The sequence below is a fragment of the Prunus avium genome, chromosome 3 (genome assembly GCF_965620075.1).
Source record: "Prunus avium chromosome 3, drPruAviu1.hap1.1, whole genome shotgun sequence".
Lineage (NCBI taxonomy): Eukaryota > Viridiplantae > Streptophyta > Magnoliopsida > Rosales > Rosaceae > Prunus > Prunus avium.
The window spans coordinates 32,726,792-32,746,182 of NC_142286.1; the positions used below are offsets into that span (position 1 = coordinate 32,726,792).

Genomic DNA, 19,391 nt, shown 5'->3' on the forward strand with positions numbered 1-19,391 from the left:
ATTCTCCTCCAACGGAACGAATATCAAACATTTCGTGAAGCAATCCCAAACGGGGTTAATCCAAGAGCATCCATAATGGGCTCCCTAAATTATCTCCTTAGACAAATTTTAGGGAGGAATTGGAAAAATACAACTCTAACCATGCTCCCTATCTGCCTCTTAAAATAAGGAGACCTTTAGAGCAATTCCACCAGTTGCCCTTAGCCATGGCAAGGGGGGGAATAGTGGCTGCCCTTTCAAAAAGCAATGTTGGTTTCCAGCTGTTGCCCTAGTTTAGGGCAAACACTATTAATTTTTTTGGTTTTTTTTTCACATATTTGTTTACCTAAACAATTAATTTGGACAATATTTTTTAAAAAGATTTTTGGTGTGGGAAGTGAAAAATATGACTAAGTATTTATTTTTTTTAAAATCTGAATTTTTTTTTTCGATTTTTCTTAATTTTTTTTTGTTGCTGACGTCAGCCCCCCGAGTTTTGGATCTAGGGCTGGACCTGCCCTCGGGCCAGCCTGACTTCGTGGCCCCCACAAGCAACTCGGGCTAACCCTTGCTGCTGGAGGCCCTTTTTCTCCCAAACCCCCCTAGCCTCAGTCCAAAACCCTCTGGACTTGCTCTTAGGAGCTCCTAAATACGAGGAGAGAAAAAAGACTCCTAGTGGCTCTCTATAATTTAATGTAGCCTTTATTTAATAAGTATTTCAAAACTTTAATTAATGCTAATTTTTTATATATTATTTTTTAATAGTGATGTACCAATTAAAAAAGAGCTATAGCATTTATGACTCCCTAAACTAGAGAGCATTATTGAAGTTTAAATTTTATAAAAAGCTCCTAAAATAACGTTTATATGTTTTTAACTAAAAATAGAGAGCACGACCATGGATAATACTCTTAATAGCAGCTTTTAGCAGCACCCTCAAAAATTGTGCTTCTTGTTTTGAACTCACATTTTGGTTTTTATTTTTGGTGCAAAACAGAGTACGAGGCAAAGAGTGTTGTTGAATCAAACTGCTAATTAACTGTGCCTCGTACTAGATATCGTGTAATCTTCTTTTTGGAAGACACTTGGAATTAACTGAGATCACCCTTTAGTTTTGTGCTAATTGGTTTTGTTGTTGGCAAACCCTTAGGTGGATTATCAGAATCACTCAAACCACTTATAACATCTTGAAACTGCCGAGAGAGAGAGAAAGAGAGAGAGACTGTGAACAGTGTTGGAAATATAGTTCTTCTAAAATCTATAAATACACTTGTAATTTATTGGGAAGCAAATCAAATACAAAGAAATGGAGAAAAAACTACAAAACAGAGACTTTTTGGTAGTGGCAGTTTCATCTCACGCGAGAAGGTCCAACCTCAGCGTCTGACCTGAAACACAAGTCATGTAACTCATAAGCTAATTGACTTTTTTTTTTGGGGTGAAAAGCTCTGGTTTTGGAAAAGTCCACAAAGCTAAAAATAGGTGAAACAGATCCCAGTAAATGCTATTAAGTAATATAATAATTCGCCATTTCTGACAGTGGAATGCACGAAACTTACCAGTTATCGAAACGAAACTCGCTTACAACAGCTCTAAAACAAGGGCAGATGCACCACCTCCACCATTGCAAATACCGGCAGCACCATATTTCCCACTCTTCTGCTTCAGTACCTACAACACGATTGCACTTTGAATAAGGGGCTTGGAGAATGATATACTTCGATAGAAAATAATTGCAGGTAGGCTAGAATAAAAAAAGGAGATGTGGGGGAGAAAGAGAGATAGAGAAAAGAGAGAGCAAGGATACCAAAAAGGTGTATCATAGCTTATTCATTCTTAATGTAATATGTTTTCCCTAGAAAAAGTAGAAAGTGAATAATATGTACCCCTAAAAGCGTGACCAGGATACGAGCTCCACTGCAACCTAGAGGATGTCCCAATGCTACAGCTCCACCATGCACATTAACTTTTTCCTGAAACCAGAACAGCAAACATGAGCGATAAGAACAAATCTGAACTGCTATGCTAGTATGTGTGTGCTAGTTTGCCCACATGTGGATACTGTAAATGTCTATGTGTTGTGCGTGTACACAGAGAGAGAGAGAGAGAGAGCTTACTGGGTTAAGTCCAAGCAGTTTCTGATTTGCAAGAGCCACAACCTGTACACAAAAAAAAAACGTACCAATTAATGATTGACAGCCTAGAGAAGCTAATATTTTAAAAGCTTGGCATTAGTTATAATAGCTTACAGCAAAGGCTTCATTGATTTCGTAAAATTCAATTTGAGAAGCTTCCAAGCCAGCATTTGAAATAGCTTTTGGAATCGCAAGAGCAGGAGCAGTTGTAAATAATTCTGGTGCCTGCACAATCGATTTCATATAAGCATAGCGGTACAAATTATATTAAAAAAAGGATTTTCAACTTTCAAGATCTTCAGTGGCTCATCTTGTTCAGATATACAAAAACTACTATAGTACCTGAGCAGCATCAGCGTATCCACTGATCTTTGCTATCACTTGTAGCCCAAGCTTCAATACCTTTTCTCCACTCACCAAAATTAATGCTGCAGCACCATCACTGTTGATGAAAGGAATTCAAGATTTCATTAAAACTTGGGTTCATGTGTTTGTAAGACTTATGAAACCAAAAATGGAAGGCCACTGCATTTGGTTCCATCAATTAAAAATCAACCGAATGACATCTTAACAAGTGAATTTTGTACTCATTCATCAGACAAGAAATTTATTGCAGTAACCTCGTGGCTCGAAGCATGACTATGTAAACAATAAATAATTGGATGAAGGCAATTAAATAAAAATCATAGAACATAAATATGTATAAATTAATAACCTTATACTGGAAGCATTGCCAGCAGTAACAGAACCTCCACTCTCCTTAAAACTTGGTCGGAGCTTCCGTAATTTGGCAGCATCAAACTGGCATCACAAAAAAGCTGGGGTGAGCTCAAGGAATGTGATTCACATATATCCTAGACTTCTAGTACATGAGATACTTTTTATTATCACTTAGCAATGACAAGTAACAGACTTGAACTCAAAATAAAAATGAAAGAAAATAGGATTATAACAGTTCATTATGCTAAGAAGAACGCTGGCTGAACAAACTGCAAGGGATGAAAATGAGATATCTCTACTTTCAAACATTGAAACTATCTACTTCTAAAGCTGTCTTCCTGTTAGGAGAGGACAACTACGAAGAATGCTGGCTGAACAAACTGCAAGGGATGAAAATGAGATATCTCTACTTTCAAGCATTGAAACTATCTACTTCAAAAACTGCATTCCTGTTAGGAAGGGACAACTATAGGAGATTTTATTTTGTGCAAGAAAAAGATAGATCTGCCTGGGTGTCTGACTGACGTAAGCATGATTTATTATTTTACCTTTCCTAGACCTTCATCTTTATCAACAATTGTTGATGGTCTTCCCCTACCTCCAGAAACTTCAACTGGAACAATTTCCCATGAAAAGGCATCATTGCCTTGGGCAGCAATACCACGCTCGAAGCTCTGAACAGCAAAGTTATCCTGCAGCAGCCACAAACACATATAAATAAACTTCTATATGATGGTAATGTGCTACAACATTTTATTGTATAAAAGGGCATAAATATAAGTATTACCTGGTCCTCCCTTGTTACTGCATGCTGATCAGCACATAATTCAGCGCACACTCCCATGCCATAATCATTATAGACATCCCACAGACCATCTTTCAGCATTCCATCAACAAGGGTATCATGTCCAAGTCGAGACCCCTTCCTGCATTTTGTATCAAATCAGTGTCTGTTGAATTTTCATTTTAGAGTCCAAGAGAGCCATGAATCAGACTAAGTATTAACCTCGCTTCTGCAAGATACTTGGGCACATTAGACATGCTTTCCATGCCACCAGCCACAACAACATCATTGATGCCTAACTGGATGCTTTGTGCTGCGAGCATCGTAGCTGCAATCATCGAAATTAAATTTATGTTATTCTAAAATCAATTTTTCTACCAAAAAAGAAAATTTGTTGTTGAAAGAAAAAAAAAATAGTAGAGAAAATTATGGTGTTGCACCTTTCAACCCTGATGCACAGACTTTGTTAACAGTGGTACAGATCACTGAATTAGGTATTCCTGCACCTAATGCAGCTTGTCTAGCAGGAGCCTGCCCCAGATTTGCACTGAGAACATTTCCGAAGAAAACTTCTTCCACAAGTGATGGATCAACATTGGCCCTTTTAAGAGCAGCTGCAGGTTGACATAAAAGAATATGTAAAATCAGAAGAGGCAACCTATTAAACAATAGAAACTAAAAATCTGAAACATTACCTACCCCATTAAGGAAGTAGGAGATCTTGTACTTACCCTCAATAGCTATAGACCCAAGCTTGGTGGCAGGTAAAGATGAAAGTGCACCAAGAAAGGCACCCATTGGTGTTCGTGCAACACCAACAATGTAAACATCTGCATTATAACCAATAAGATTAAATATAGAAAACATTTTGAAACTTAAAAAACCAGCGTTCCAAATAAATAAAATTTTCAAATATTAATAATTATCAATGTGAGCAAAAGAAGACACAAGTAGTTAGTACATAAAAGCAGAAAACGTAAATTGATCACAGAGACATAAGCAAAAACACCAGTGGGTTTCAAGAGTATATTTAACATGTTTGCTAAAGTTTCTAATGCAGCACCTGGGCCAGAAAAGCTGAAAAAAAAAGTTCTGAATTTAGAAATAAATATAAAACAGAGAAAATGAAGCACCTCTAGGCTTTATCGAATTGGAACATGCTTCTGCTGTTACTGGAGCCATTGATACAAGTAAATGGAAAGCTGCAACAATTACATGGTATACTATTTAGTTAGTGAAACAAAAAAGAGCAGCACAATAGAATGCATGACAGAATACCATGTTGACTTAAAATAAAGCAAAATGATGGCTTGAAATAAACCATTAACAGTTCAAAATTTAGAGGGGAAAATGAAACGAGACAAAAGGCTCTCACTTTTTCAATTTTTTTTCCGAGAACTAACCCAAATAGAATTCTCTAATACGGACAAGAAAATAACATCCAACAAGTAACAGATCATGCCTCATCTAACTATCAAAGAATAATTTCAAAACTATAAATCTAATCATTTCATAGAGGACAGCATAACTATAATTTCTCCATGGGGTCAATCCCATGGCTGCCAAGGGCAAAACCAGAGACCTCCAAGCAATTTTCAGGGCTGCATGGGGTCGTCTGACCCCATTGACCCCATGGTGGTTCCGCCAACTGTACCCTTCATTTACCAAATAAGTAAACTTTGTTTGAATTTTGAAACAGGACATAAAATACTCTGGAAAATCAGAGAAAATGAACAACTATTTTCTCTTCAATTTCCTAAACAATGTCAAGTTCATTTCACTCAAAAAACCAAACAGAACGAGAAAAAAAATTAGAGGTAGATCTATCGTGAGAAAACAAGCAAGCATGCACCAAATATCATAATAAATCTGTGGGTTTTTGAAATTATCGACAAGTGACAGATCTTAATCAATCCAACGACACAGAAGCCAAATATGAGCAAATGCTAAAAGAACCAACATTCTGAACAATGATCACATGGATAAATCAAGTGGGCTTCAAGCTTCAAGCTTCAAGATCAAGAGAAACCCAAAGTCACAGAGCAAATTTACCTTCTGGTTTGGGGGTTGGTGGAAGAGCAGAACACTAACTCGAAGTCTCAATTCGGTTCTGGTCAGCTAGAAATGCAAGCACGACTGTTATTTATATATAGGGAGGAGAGCTCAAGAATGACGAGCACAAACTGTAGGCAGCAAGTTTACTTAAATGCCCCTGAAGATCCACTTTATCACTTTCTTTCATTTTCATTTTTTATATATTAATTTTATTTGATTGAAATAATTTTCCTTCTTCTTTCTTTTACATTTAATTAGTAAGTAATGTTCTCTTATCAGATATTGAGCAAAAACTAGAGCATCTCCAACCGTAATAGCAAATAAAACTCAATCGGATCAAACAACATATCGCTTGCTTAATTACATATGTAACTTCTGTGAAAAAAGTTATATATGAATTTGAGAATTTTTTATTATTTAGAAAGAAGAAAAAAATAGTACAACAGAAAGTTCACTTTAAAATTAAATTCTCATGGGATTTGTTGCAGTTTGGTGGGAATCAATAATGATTGTGGAGCATTTGGAGGCAGGCACCAACCAAAATTGCGACTGTGTTAATGGGATTTGGTCCATTTCAAGTGTGCCCCCAGGCGTCAAGTTTGACAAAGAACATAGATGAGACTGTGCATCAAATAATTGAAAAGAAAAAAAGGGAGCAGCTAGGGGCTTGGCCTGGTAAGATATGATGTAAAAAATAGACCCATTTTGTTTGTTGGTGGTGGTGGGAAATTCAAATGGTCAACTAAGGACAGCTCCAAATTGCAAATTTTGTAGCAGCAAATGGCCAACTGCCTCAAAACACAAAACAGAGGGTTTCATATTATTTTATTGGTAAGAAGAAGCTGGCCTAGCTAGAATATCATTCCTTGGGTTGGTTTTAATTGCAGCCTAGGTGGTAAAAACAATGCAAAATTTATATATAATTGTCTGAGGAAAAAAAAGAAAAATAATATTTGTAATGGGTACAAGTCACAGCATCCTTTTCAATTTTAAGGAAAATTGGTACAACTTGAAGAATATTTGGGTTGTGATCAAAAGCAAAACAAAACAAAAAAAAAGAGCATCAATTTGGGTTGCAACATTGATGATTTCTGAGAAAATTGACAATGGCTCACAGGGTCAGTACATGCCAAAATTGACCATATTATAAAGCTAATTAAGTGAAATATTTCATATTCTTCAATTTCGTTCTCTTGGGCCTTGATATATATTATGATTTTAAAAAAACTAATACATAAACTACCACTTAATTTTATCTTATTTCATGCGTTATTCGAATTTCGTTTTATTCAATAACTGTCATTCATAACATTTGGATATAGAGATCAAACCAAATGGTCATTTGCGGGTTATTCAAATTTTGAAGGATTATAGTCTCAAAGGCTATACTCGGATTCATATGTGTGTTTGTTTTTTTTTTTACAAAGCGATATTCTAACTACTTTCATTTAGTGTATAAGGAGGGAGATCGAACTCGTGTGCAATGAGGTGGGTACACTGTATTGACCAATTGACCTAATCCAGATATGCAAATTTTTAAATATGTTTGATGTTGATATTGATATTTTGGGTGTATGATTACTTAAATAACCTCATTTCTGAACCCTAAGAAGGAAAAGGAAAATATGAAAATTGAAATTATTGAAGTCAAGAGCAAACTCTGATTGACTTGGTCACTTATTCACTTAATCACTATGTATAAATAAAAATATATGGAGCTGCAAAACTTTTACCAACTCCAATTCACTTGATGCAGTGATCATTTGAGCTAAGTTGGTAGGCAATCATTGTCGACTCAGTTGGACATAACTTCAAGTTAAATTTGGTAGTGTGAGTGAGTTCAACGATGTCCAGCCGAATTAAGTAATTGAATTATATAAACAAAAGCAAGCTATGAATAAAGAGACAGATTGAATTTTAATTCTGAATGTGAATGAACAATATGACTTTCGTAGACTTGGACGGTGAAGTCAACCAGGGATGAGTATCCATTACCATTACCATGACGATCTTTTTATGCAACACATGCAAGCATATATACAACAAACCTTGATAAAAACCACGTTCTTCATATTTTTTTTATAACATAAATAAGATATGAATATCCAACTCAAAATAAATTAATAATAAGTAGAGTGACTTAATTTTTTTTAAAAATTCATGCGCTACACTTTCATCATTCGATGTGAGATACTCTTAACTCGTCCCCTAATATGACACGTCTTTTGTGCCTAATATGTGGAGAATTCTTATTATATGATGCAGAAGCATGTGAAGCAGTTGGATCTGCCACATGAATAACATACCATGATATCTCAAATTTTTTTTATTTATGCTTTAACAAATTGCATCATGCAAAACCATGGGGAAAAACGAACATCATATATTGTTTTCTATTTTGTAAGGAAATGCCTGTTCTACCCTTATAAGAGTTGAATATAAAATTGGGATATCCACTAAAATGCCATCATTTTCAATATAATTTCGTGGATCATGAAATTTTGAGTCCAAGTTCACCAACCATCGATTGTTACATAGTTTATGGAAGCCTTTGTTGACTTCAATAATTCAAAATTGTCGTTTGTCCCTTTTTGCCCCTTCAATCAGTATTCAGTACTGCTCTCTTTTAATTTTTAATTTCACATTTAAGTCGGGGAAAATATGGCTAGCTACTAACCCCCAAAAATAAATTAAATACCACTTGGTCCACACATCATACTTATAATGTTATAGCTCTCTAACTTAACGGTGCAATATCTCCTCGAATATCAAGGAGCATGTGAACTAGTTCACAATTTAGAATTTGTTATAAAAGAACAGTAACTCTTTCTTTCTTGCAAGCGATAAATTTTTTAGTGTGATCGTCATATTATGGCGTGGTCTATATCAATTTACACATTATATAATAAATGTAAATTATTAACTTGTTGCTCAATCATATTATAACACGTGATAGTAATACCGTCACAAACATTTAATTTTTTGTTATCAAAATGTGAACTTCGAATCCATCATTATCATCATCACCACACAATCTATGATGCCAGACTGGTTTTCGTTAATATGAATACATAGATGACGTTGATGGGTATTTGGTAGAGTACCTTATTGCATGAAGCTCAGATGTGTGGTGCTTTTATTATGTTTATAGAGTTCAAGTATCCAGCTGACTTATGCAGGATGCTAGCAACCTCCTACCTCACTTTTATAGATCCCAAAAATGGTGGCCTTTGCTGTACAAAGTAGCTGTGGTATCAATGCACCATACAACATTCTCAAGTCACCAATTACATTACCTCTTCTCTCAAGTGGTTAAGAGTGAATACCTATAGCCAAGATGCTGTGTTCAAATACTCCCATCCCCAATATTGTTTGTATCGAAAAGCAATGCATATATACAGGGCTCAATCTTCTGAGAGAAGTTTTATTCATGTTGTGTGTATGTATACAAGGCATACAAATCTTGTGTATGCGTGTGAAATATCAGACTAGATAAGATTTAATGAAGAATTATGCGACTGAATGTGGAAATTGGGTATAAGCTATACTGCGAAGGCTAGATGGGTTCTGGGCTGGCTTTGGGTTTAGAAATTAGATCATCTTCTCAAATTTCTCAAGTGTCTTCACCCTTTGCATAGATCTAGCCAGCAGTGTGAAAAAGACTCCTGCACAATACAAAAGCTTTGATGAATGCAATCTTCAAAATTTAAAGATGAAGAAAATGAAGCCGAAGGTATATCTTTATATCAAGGTTTCTTGAGTAACAGGATCACCTGCACCGATGAACGATCCATTTGCGATAGCTTGACTCCCTTGACTGCTCAAAGTGACCCCAAGGTTAAGCAGGGTACCTCCTAAGACTGTATACATCGTCGCCATTTGTAGTATTGTCGCTTTTCGAGCAGCTCTTTCTGACTGTCAAATGTAGTTTTCTCATTTTAAATTAAACTAGTACTTTTAGATGTAAACGAATGGGAAGATTTGGAGTGCTAAGAAGAGTACTTAAAAGTTCAAACTGAAAAATGAAACATCAAGAATATTTTTTTCTAAAAAGTAGTCAAAAATGAATACCTCAAGCACCCGGACTCGGAGTTTCAGATCCCCTGACTCAAGTTCTTTCACAAACTCCTCTATTCGCTGAACTCTGTATGGCATGGACATGGTGTAGCTTCTGGCCTAATAGTACATACACAAACACACTTAGTGCCAATACTGATATATTTTTCTTGAATAGAAATCAAACTACGAAATTTTATTTTCTTAGTGGAAACTAGAACATGGAACTAAGCAAGGGAAGAAAGTTAAGTTGCTGTACATCATCGGCTTGTTTCCTTATTTCGTTCACAAGCTGTGTCCCAGTACGCTGCGTCTGTCTTAAATCTAAAAGTTCCTGCATAAAGTGTATATATCAGCAATATTCTACCAAACCATTGACAAGGCAAACGCAAGATTGCTATGCACAAAGTGGTAAAATATTATAATTGTTTGGAACATGTATGGAACCTGGGCATAAGGTGCAGCAATCTTCACAAACGAGAAATCTGGATCAAGAGCATAGCCTATACCTGAAACAAAGATTGCTAGTGAGAATAAAGCAGAAACACCAAGATAACTCTGCTTATCAGATCAAATCTTTGGGCTGCAAAGAAAATTCATTTTAACTAGGAGAATATAGAATCAAGATTTGAAAGTTCTAATATTGTTCCAGCGAATAGGGAGAGCTCTACTTCTAGAATATTAGGATTATTGTAACTGACAAACAAATATAACATTTAGAAACTTCCTCTGAGTCTACAACACAATGTTGAATGTACTTAGGATGATGTACCTAAAATCTAAACTGGCTGTGACGCGAGAGAAAGAGAGAGAGAGTACCTTCCAGGGTTGAGAATGCCCTTAGGACAAAAGTAAATGCGGATGGAAACCGAAATGGTTGATCTTGTGCTATTGCAAATAAATCCTGCCATTAAGAAAAGCCCCATCGCCAACTTTAGATCATAAAAGGGTTATTCAGAATGAAAAGGTAATATGTGGCAACATCTTCATCAATGCAGGGACACAAGTAACCAAGACATCATTTTGGTAACTGATTTGCAGTCAATCTCATTATGTCTGTAGAACCTGTGTCAACTGTTTTCCCCTTTCTAGCTTAGAGCTGTCATTTATATTTAGGTGTGTAACAATATATGCATACCTCTCCAATTGCAGAAAGAGTCTGCGCCTGATCTGGTGTCTGGCTCAACAAGTTGTCCAAAAAGTATTGGACGGATCTCCTTACCTAGAAACAGGGGGAAACAGAGTGAGACAGATAGCACCAATGTTTCCGAAAACCATTCTATTGAGTAGTCGTTCTCTTTAGAATATGTGAGTATTGGCATGATGCATACCGATGACAAATCTCCAGTGGGCTGAAGTGCTCCAAGATCTATGAGGCATTGAATAACCTGCAATTAGCTGGCTTTTGTTAGATTAAACCTTTGCAACAAGGGGAGACATAATGATATATCTTAAGCGTTCCAAATGAACTTAAGTGCATGATTCTGAATCATGGCAATGCTTAGATGAACAATGCGGAAGAAAGGAAACCGAACCTTTTTTGCATCTTTCTCGTATACAGAATAGAAAAGTTCAAGCAGTCTCTCCCGGGTGAAAGATTTAATATCTCCCATCATGCCAAAGTCATAATAAATTAGAGTTTCATCTACGTCAATGGCAAGATTTCCTGGATGAGGATCAGCATGGAAGAAACCGGTTCTGAGTATCTGCATCCATAGCAAAGTCCAGCTAATCATGTGCTTATATAGGATAGTTAATTGTTAATTATAGTAATCAAAACAAAAGAGACTCCATAGAGGAATAGATGCATTCGTTTAGTACAAAATAGTCATCATATTCAATGTCAAGATGAGTAGTCATATGAGTTGGTTTACAGAAGAACAAATTTCCTGACCTGGATCAAGTATGCTTCAATAGCGCGTGAGGAAATTCGAGCACGATTAAAACCCTGTGAATCTAGCATATCAAGCCGATTGATCTTAATGCCTGACAGCAGCAAAAAGACGTCTTATCAACAATAACCAACAAAAAACAAATTAATGCTTGACCACATTAACACTACACTACTGCACCATTTTTATGCAAAACACAAGATCTGGAAAAAATGAAAGAAAGAAAGAAAGAAAGAAGCATTAGTATAGAGTGAAACCTGGTACATACTCCAAGGTCAACACCTTCATGGCAGTATAATCCCAAAAGACCATCTACAAAGGGGAAGAAATGTTCTCAAGATATAACTCAGTAAAGACAGTGCAAAGAGTGCAGTTATGTCTCTGACAAGATCAAAAGTTAAGGCATATCTTGTAGCTCTGTAGCAAGAAACATACAGGTACTCGAACCCACTTTGTATTGCGAAAGTCTCTGCGAAATCTGTCAGCATTCTTCCCTTCATTTATATAATCAATTTCTTGATACAAAATCCTGAAATCCATGAAGGGAAAATATAATTCAAAGTGTCAGAACTCACATTTTATGTAGAGATAAAATGAAGCATGTTTCACTAGAATTCTTTCAGCAAAGCTCCAATTCTCAGGCACAACTGTTAGTAATAATTAATGCTAAACAAACCAGTAAAATACGGTCCAAAACTACTATAATTTTAATATAAGATTTTCAATACCAAAATAAATCTTGTGCATTAACGGACATGAGGTCTGCTGCAGGATGACACAAGTCAATGGGGACATAAATAAGTAAGTTTTTTATTGTTCACGTGCTTATACTAACAGTTGCATGAAATATGAATAAATAGTTAACATAGCAACTAAGAGATGCTTATTACATACGTGGCACATTCTTCATATATACCGATCCAGTCTCTTGTTGGACCACCAAGGGTTTCACTTTTCTGGAAATACTCTGCAATTAGCTTCAGATTTCCTGGAAGTAAGGAGCAATAGGTTAGAGAGATAACTAAAACTACTAAATTCAAATTAGTGGTATCAAAGATCAACACAGAAATATGAGAAGCATGTCAGCTTGCTAGATCTGCAATATCACAAAACTGCAAATATACATAGATAAATGCACACACACACAAAAACAAAACCAAAAAAAAACAAAAAAAAAAAAGACAGGATAGAATGATGGGAAAAGAAACACCTCATCTAATACTTACGTAAATCAATGTCAAAAAGCTTCTTGAGACCTGGTCTTTGAACTTTCACGACTACTTTCTCTCCATTATGCAGGATAGCCCGATGAACCTAAAGACATAACTCATCAATATCCAAACAAGCAAAAGAGAATAATCTCAAATAAAAAATTTCATATAGATAAGGACAACACGGATATTTTCTTTTGAGTTTAATATATTTCAAGTTAAACTCTGTACTGTTTGATGTATTCAAAAGTTTAAACACTACAAACAGATATTACTTAATGAAAAAGAGTCATGAACTAAACACCTGACCAAGACTAGCAGCAGCAATTGGCCGGTCCTCAAACTCCTTAAACAATACATTGATGGGAGCTCCCAGTTCAGTCTCAATAAAGCCTATTGCTTTTGCTGGTGAGAAGGCTGGCACTCTATCCTGTATTATATTACATGAGAATCACATGAATTACATAATGAAAAATCAGCGAATTATAATGAACATAAATGTAAAAGTTTAAGAAGACAATGCCTTCTCAGAAATACTGTAACAGGAATACGTAAAGTACCTGTAACTTGGCAAGCTCGTCCACAAACTCACGGGGAAAAAGATCTGATCTTGTTGAAGATAATTGTCCAAGTTTGATAAATGTTGGCCCAAGCTGCAGTACACGCTCCCGGAGCCATGAGGCAGTCTTTCGCCTTCTGTTTTTCTGAATGAGAGATTTTTTACAAAAGCTTAAAGCCAAGAAACAAGTAGTCCACAGAACCAAAAAACTGAAGGGAGACATGGCCCAGAATGACTTAAGTAGCAGGCAAAATAGATTTCTGTACTCTAATCATGACTAGGATTCAACATAGCAGGGGCAAAAAGTAGCTGCGGAGAAGTCTCAACCACCCACCTGCTTATCTTCGGTGAAGCCTCCTATATATGCCCATTTTGCATTATCCAACAGAACACGCACTCGTAATGAGAGAACAAATGACCATACATCTGCAGACCTTTGCCAAGAATTGTAATTTTCATTGGCCCAACTGAATCCATCATCTGAGGGCAAAACCTTTAGCTCCTCCATTGGGGGAAGTTCTTTAGTTGGTCTAGATTTTTGTGTCTTAACCAGGGCTGGAGTAGGATTTCTCCTAACTAGACTTGCTCCATTAACAGCCTGCTTTGTGCCATTCACTATCTCAATCTTATTAGTGGATGGGGTTGTTCTTTTGACTACCTCACTAGCTGGTACCATTCTCACAGCCCGTCCATTGACACCAGATCTTGAGGATGATTCGGCCTTTCGCATTTGCACTTGAAACCTTAAAAATTTATCAGCATGAGTTGGTCTTCCAGACTTAAAGGATTCGTGAACTGAAATTGAGCTTGAGAAACTAAGACTGTCTGTTGCTATTCCTTGATTTATCAACTCCGCATTGTGCCAATTGCATCTGTTTGTAGCCAGTACTGCAGCCATTTATGATGCAGATACCTGCATAATACAATGATCAGAGAAACATTAACCCAAGAGGGATTTTGAAAAGTGAAAGATCCCCAATTTGGTCTTTGAATCAAAGCAACATACAGAGTTTCCTAAAGCACACAAGATTACGGAACCAGAAAAACATGAAAACTTGTCAATAGACTAAAATAATGATAGTGCTGATAATGCAAAACCCTGTGACTAAAGCAAGATATGAGACTGGATAGGCCAGGGAAATGGAAGAATCTGATCATCATAGATTCAGAGTTTTACTGTCCGTATGCATACAATAAAACTGAATAAAACTTCATCAAATAGATAGTTGAACTCAATCAACACTGAAACAGCATTGAAATCGGATAAAAATTATAAACAGATTCTGACACAATTACAGAAAAAAGCACAAGCAAAGGCAAGTGAGTCTCATATAAAAAGGCTTAACTTGATTGCTGCATACCCAAATAAATTTACTAGTCAGCAACTGCAATCAGCAATGTTCCAATCATCTCTTTGCTCTTGAAGAATCAAGAGGTGAGAAGAAGAACAAAAATAAAATTTCAAAAATTCATGTTTTCCATTTCTTTTGTTCTTCAAAATTGACATTGACAAGAAAGATACTGCAGTCAACTGAATCCTAAACTAAACCAAACAATAGAAAGCACAAGACTTGTTCCTTAATTTCCTACTAATTTCCGAAGAAACTAAAGAGAACCCAGATGAAAGCATTAAAAAAAACTTACTGGGTAAGAAGGAATCAGAACCAAAACTCCAACCCTTCACCACTGTTGGAAGCTTGAGGAGGAATATAATATTTAATGGGGTGGTGGCAAAAATAACAGAAAGCAAAAACTTTTTAAATATAAAAGTACAATGAAGCAGAGAGCTTGGAGTTTGGAGCTTGGAGCTCGGAGCTTGGGGCTATAACAAGAAAAGAAACAACAAAGAACGTGCACACTAGGTGACCTGGCGTGTCCAAGTTTCCAATTGTAAGCGTTTAAGGCACCGTTTGTTTGGGACGTTTGAGGTTAACGACAAACACTGTAAAATGGGATCTTCAACCGGCGCCATTCAGTTTCTTGGTACGTGTTGGAGTTCCAAACACTTGGCCACTCTCATGTGGCGTGGCAGCTTCTCTCTCTGGTAATTCTGATTGGTCCAACTCTCACTCTACACACAAAACTAATTATTAAAATAGAAATATCGTACATAAATTTATATAAAGAGTAATGTTAATGTTAACTTAGGACTAAAATTTTGGTTTTGTATTTTTTTGTTCCGTCATTTAATTGAGGGATTTCTCAAATCAAATTATTTGAAAGTGATGTGTGTGTTAAGGTGTTTGATAAAAAGAGAAGAACAAGATTATTTGAGAAATTCGTTGTCAACGACAATAATTTAGGACAGCAAGAGTGGTGTGATTTTTGTTTCCATTTTCTTGAGAATCAGGTTGGAACGGGTCAGGACATTAATGGTTTACTGGGATATGGTAATTTAAAGGTGAACAACCAATTTGCTAGTTTGGAATATGCACAAATCATAAAATAGCATGTGAGTTGTGAGTTGTGAGTTTTTAGTATGTGTTTGTATGTGAGACCAATCATCACTTCTATATATGTTCTTCTAAGTTCTAAAGTTCTAACCTAACTCCCAATATTGGTCCTGTCCTACCTAACTTGCCTACAAAGTCAATTTGATTTTGAGTCAAATTTTTTTTGGTTTTGTTAATATGGAAATTATAAAGTGAGGATATCAAGAAAATTAGAGAACATATATGGGAGCTTTAGTAATATACCCAAAATAGGGGCTGAAATTATATAAAATATAAAAATAAAAAAAAACCACATAGAATGCACTTTAGAAACATACCCAAAAACTATTTAATACATAAGAAATGAGTGTTGAAGTTCCTATAAATTACATATCTACCATTGATTAACTTAAAACAAGCCCAGCCCAATTTTTTTTTTTAAAAACCCAAACTTTAAAAAAAAAATGAAAATCAAGGAGCTGTCCTTACGACCCTTCTCCACCGAACCTCCGTACACTGTTAATACCATGTCATAGAAGTACATTGTTAATACCATTTCATAGAAGTACACTATTAATACCATGTCATAGAAGTACACTATTAATACCATGGCATAGAAGTACATTGTTAATATCATTTCATAGAAGTACATTGTTAATACAATTTCATACAAATTTTTTTAAAAAAACCCAGCAAGACATCCGATATCTTTTGTAGAAACCACCTCCAATTATCCATAGTTTCACCACATACAATTGCAAAGGCAAAAGGAAATACCTCTACGTACACTGTTAATACTATGTCATAGAAGATGTCGTGAGTACTAAATTCTCCACAAGCTCTGATTACAACCTAGTGAAACAACATCCAAACTTACACAACTATAGAGAGAAATCTTATGAGAAGGATAACTAGCAAATGGTAAGGATAACTGGCAAATGGTACACAGAGAGATCTCATCCTTCAAAAAACAAATTCCAATACCTTCACCTTCAAAAAAAAAAAAGTGTCAATTATCAGGACTGAAATAGATTAAACTTCAAATGTCCAGTATGTGTCAATTGGCAAAACAGACAGCTTCAAAAGTCCAATACTCCATGAATAACAATAAACCAAGACTGAAATAGATTAAAGTTTCATATCAAGATTTGCTGCATAATTGAAATACAGGATTAAAGGAAAACCTAGAAAACAAAAATCAATTAAGGCATGACGATCATCTTCGTCTTTTTGTTGCCTGACCTTCACCTTTGGCTACACTTCAAGATTCCCAAGAGATACAAGAAAATCCATTTCAGAATCATTTTAATTTTTACTTTCTAATAACATAATACAAAACAATAACCTAAAAGACAAAGAAAGATAAATAAATGAAAAATGAACACAAACCTTTCCATTTTCCTCTTCTTCTCTCTTCTGAGAGCTTCTTTAATTGTTGGTGTTTAGGACCATGAATTGAATGGCTCTGAATTAGTACTCTCACCCTAAACTAGTACTCTCATCGAGATGAGCATCCTCCTCCCTAATTCTCAAGATCTAGCTATGCACTGACCCCTCCCTCTTCGCCCTCTGCCTGCATCGCCCAACCGACCTCGGCGACTCCATCTCCTCCGACGATCCCCCGCTGTCCTGCTCCATCTCTTCGTGCTCCGTACACGCCTTGGGCTTCAACACGAAAAGCAAGCTCCGCTGAACCTCCTCCATCATCTTCCGATGGTCGTCGTTCTCCTTCTGGTTTGGGTGCCCAGAGATTTGAACCCGGACACCAAGGTCCAAGGTCTTAAACACACTAAAGGGTAAAGCAGGTGAGTAATAATTCAGGTTTGAGTTTTTTTATATGAATTTCACACTGAAGGGTAAACCAGGTGTAGGGATCTTTTTGTTCCAGCAGCCTGACGAATGGGCTTGGGCTGCTATAAGAAGAAAACGAACAAAAAACCCCTGATGCATGAGTTCAAAAACCAGACTCCCAAAAGAATTTTTAAAAGACTTGCTGAAGCCTTAGAAAAATATGTTTGGGTTCTTTTCACCAACAACCAGAAGAACGTATCAAATTCATTAGTGACTTAGCTTGAGGAGCTTGTGGCATGGGAGCTAAGCCTTCACGAGTTTAGCAATTTAAGAGAGAGAGAGATCAAAGCATAAATTTCTTTCAAAAAAGAAGGTTTAGAGTGGAAGAAGGGAAAATTAGGAGAGTTTCTATCTCAGAAAGAGAGAGAAACGATGGAAATAAAAGATGGGGTAAATTCCAGTTTGCTTGACAAAGCTTAGTCTTGCTCTGGAATGGTGTGTGTTTCTGGGTAGAGGAAGCTCTCTTTTATAGGCATTTGGAACCCTAATTTCGTTGATCCTCCATTCCCACTTTTCCTTTGCTTTTTTCCAACTACTCCCTTTCTTGTGAAATCTCTTCGACCAGAGCGCCTCAGTCAATGGTTTCTTGGGGTTCCAAGGTTTTATGCGGCTGAACCTCCCCATGGGGGTGAGGCGCCACCTGCTTTCTTCCCTAGTTTTCAAACTAGAGCTCGCAGAGGAAAAAGGGAATGGGTAGAGTTATTTGTCCAATGGATATTCCTTCTATACTTATGAATTTCCTTTGGTTCCTTCAATGGCTTCTTGTTGACCGTTATGGAGTTTTGTCAAGGTTGGAACACGACGCCAGATTTTTAGCAAGAACCTGGGCTGGGCTTTGCTCATAGGTATTGGGTTATTGGTGTCTTTTTTTCCAGCGGCCCGCATGTTTTCGTCAAGCTGCTGGAAGTGGCCTATTTGTTTTTGGGCGTTCTAACTAGCATGGGTCTGCCTAAGTACTACAACGACCTATGGGATGCTCTCCTAAGGCATTGGACCCCATTTTTCTCTCTCTCATGCTAACCCATGTATTTGGGCCCGGGTAATGGGCTTGAGTTTTAGTGCTCCCAAGTGTCCTAAAACTTCCATTCCTTGGTCCCTCAATGGGCCCTGTGAGTGCTCGTACCCGTCCATACCACATCTTTCTCAGCAAGCCCCGGGTAATTACGTGGCTTGGGCCCACTCGAGCGTGTAGCATGGCTTGACGGCATCGTGTGCTTATTTTTCGTGCCTGTGCTTGAGTTTCATTGCGCCATATTAAGCCTATATCGAATTAAATGGCACCAGACAGGTTCATGAGCATGAATTTATAAGGCCGTTGCATTTTTTGGCCCTTTTGCGCATGCTTGCTTGGCGTGACACTATCACGCCCCAACCCATGGGTTTACGTAACCTTGGGTTAAGTCGTAATTCACACCTTAATTATAGAATTTAATAAATACTATAACTAAAATGTGAAGAAACAATTAAATAAAGACAATAAATTTCTCACAAAGAATATTCAGGGAAATGACAACATCTGAAATTCTTGAAATTTGTTACATTATTTTACAAGTCAGAACTACTCAAGAGTTCACTTAAATAAGTAGTTCATTATTTATCCACAAGCTATGTACACAGTACATTCTTATAAATATGCCAAAATCATCACAAGCTCTAGCTTTCAGGTTCGATACCTACAAAATCTATTAGGGGTGAGCGAAACCACAGCTCAGTAGGG

General features: G+C 36.6%; 2 protein-coding genes across 2 annotated transcripts; both read right to left on the reverse strand.

Annotated features, from left to right (window-relative positions):
- Positions 1 to 1,199: 1,199 nt before the first annotated feature.
- LOC110749972 (acetyl-CoA acetyltransferase 2) lies at positions 1,200 to 5,823 on the reverse strand. The gene is made up of 14 exons (XM_021950195.2): positions 5,671 to 5,823; positions 4,752 to 4,820; positions 4,350 to 4,448; positions 4,059 to 4,232; positions 3,841 to 3,946; positions 3,622 to 3,760; positions 3,383 to 3,526; positions 2,830 to 2,915; positions 2,457 to 2,556; positions 2,229 to 2,339; positions 2,097 to 2,138; positions 1,866 to 1,952; positions 1,539 to 1,650; positions 1,200 to 1,367 (listed from the first exon to the last, which is right to left on the reverse strand). The coding sequence occupies exons 2-13, from the start codon at positions 4,798 to 4,800 to the stop codon at positions 1,561 to 1,563; spliced, it is 1,227 nt and encodes a 408-aa protein (XP_021805887.1). The 5' UTR covers positions 4,801 to 4,820; positions 5,671 to 5,823; the 3' UTR covers positions 1,200 to 1,367; positions 1,539 to 1,560.
- Positions 5,824 to 9,069: 3,246 nt separating this feature from the next.
- On the reverse strand, positions 9,070 to 15,312 carry LOC110749979 (Protein kinase superfamily protein). The gene is made up of 18 exons (XM_021950211.2): positions 15,036 to 15,312; positions 13,726 to 14,304; positions 13,393 to 13,536; positions 13,137 to 13,262; positions 12,848 to 12,935; positions 12,516 to 12,609; positions 12,057 to 12,150; positions 11,879 to 11,933; positions 11,624 to 11,715; positions 11,265 to 11,435; positions 11,061 to 11,117; positions 10,868 to 10,951; positions 10,549 to 10,633; positions 10,177 to 10,238; positions 9,989 to 10,063; positions 9,745 to 9,849; positions 9,447 to 9,588; positions 9,070 to 9,338 (listed from the first exon to the last, which is right to left on the reverse strand). The coding sequence occupies exons 2-18, from the start codon at positions 14,287 to 14,289 to the stop codon at positions 9,265 to 9,267; spliced, it is 2,112 nt and encodes a 703-aa protein (XP_021805903.1). The 5' UTR covers positions 14,290 to 14,304; positions 15,036 to 15,312; the 3' UTR covers positions 9,070 to 9,264.
- Positions 15,313 to 19,391: the final 4,079 nt, after the last annotated feature.

Excerpts from the sequence above, each read along its gene's own strand:
- LOC110749979 (XM_021950211.2), bottom strand. The coding sequence starts at position 14,289 with ATGGCTGCAGTACTGGCTACAAACAGATGCAATTGGCACAATGCGGAG. Across the intron at positions 12,610-12,847 it reads GCTTTTTGACATTGATTTAC|GAAATCTGAAGCTAATTGCA; the intron begins GTAAGTATTAGA and ends CCTTACTTCCAG. Across the intron at positions 11,934-12,056 it reads CAAAGTGGGTTCGAGTACCT|ATGGTCTTTTGGGATTATAC; the intron begins GTATGTTTCTTG and ends TCCCCTTTGTAG.
- LOC110749972 (XM_021950195.2), bottom strand. The coding sequence starts at position 4,800 with ATGGCTCCAGTAACAGCAGAAGCATGTTCCAATTCGATAAAGCCTAGA. Across the intron at positions 3,761-3,840 it reads AAGTATCTTGCAGAAGCGAG|GAAGGGGTCTCGACTTGGAC; the intron begins GTTAATACTTAG and ends TACAAAATGCAG. Across the intron at positions 2,557-2,829 it reads GGCAATGCTTCCAGTATAAG|TGATGGTGCTGCAGCATTAA; the intron begins GTTATTAATTTA and ends TTTCATCAACAG.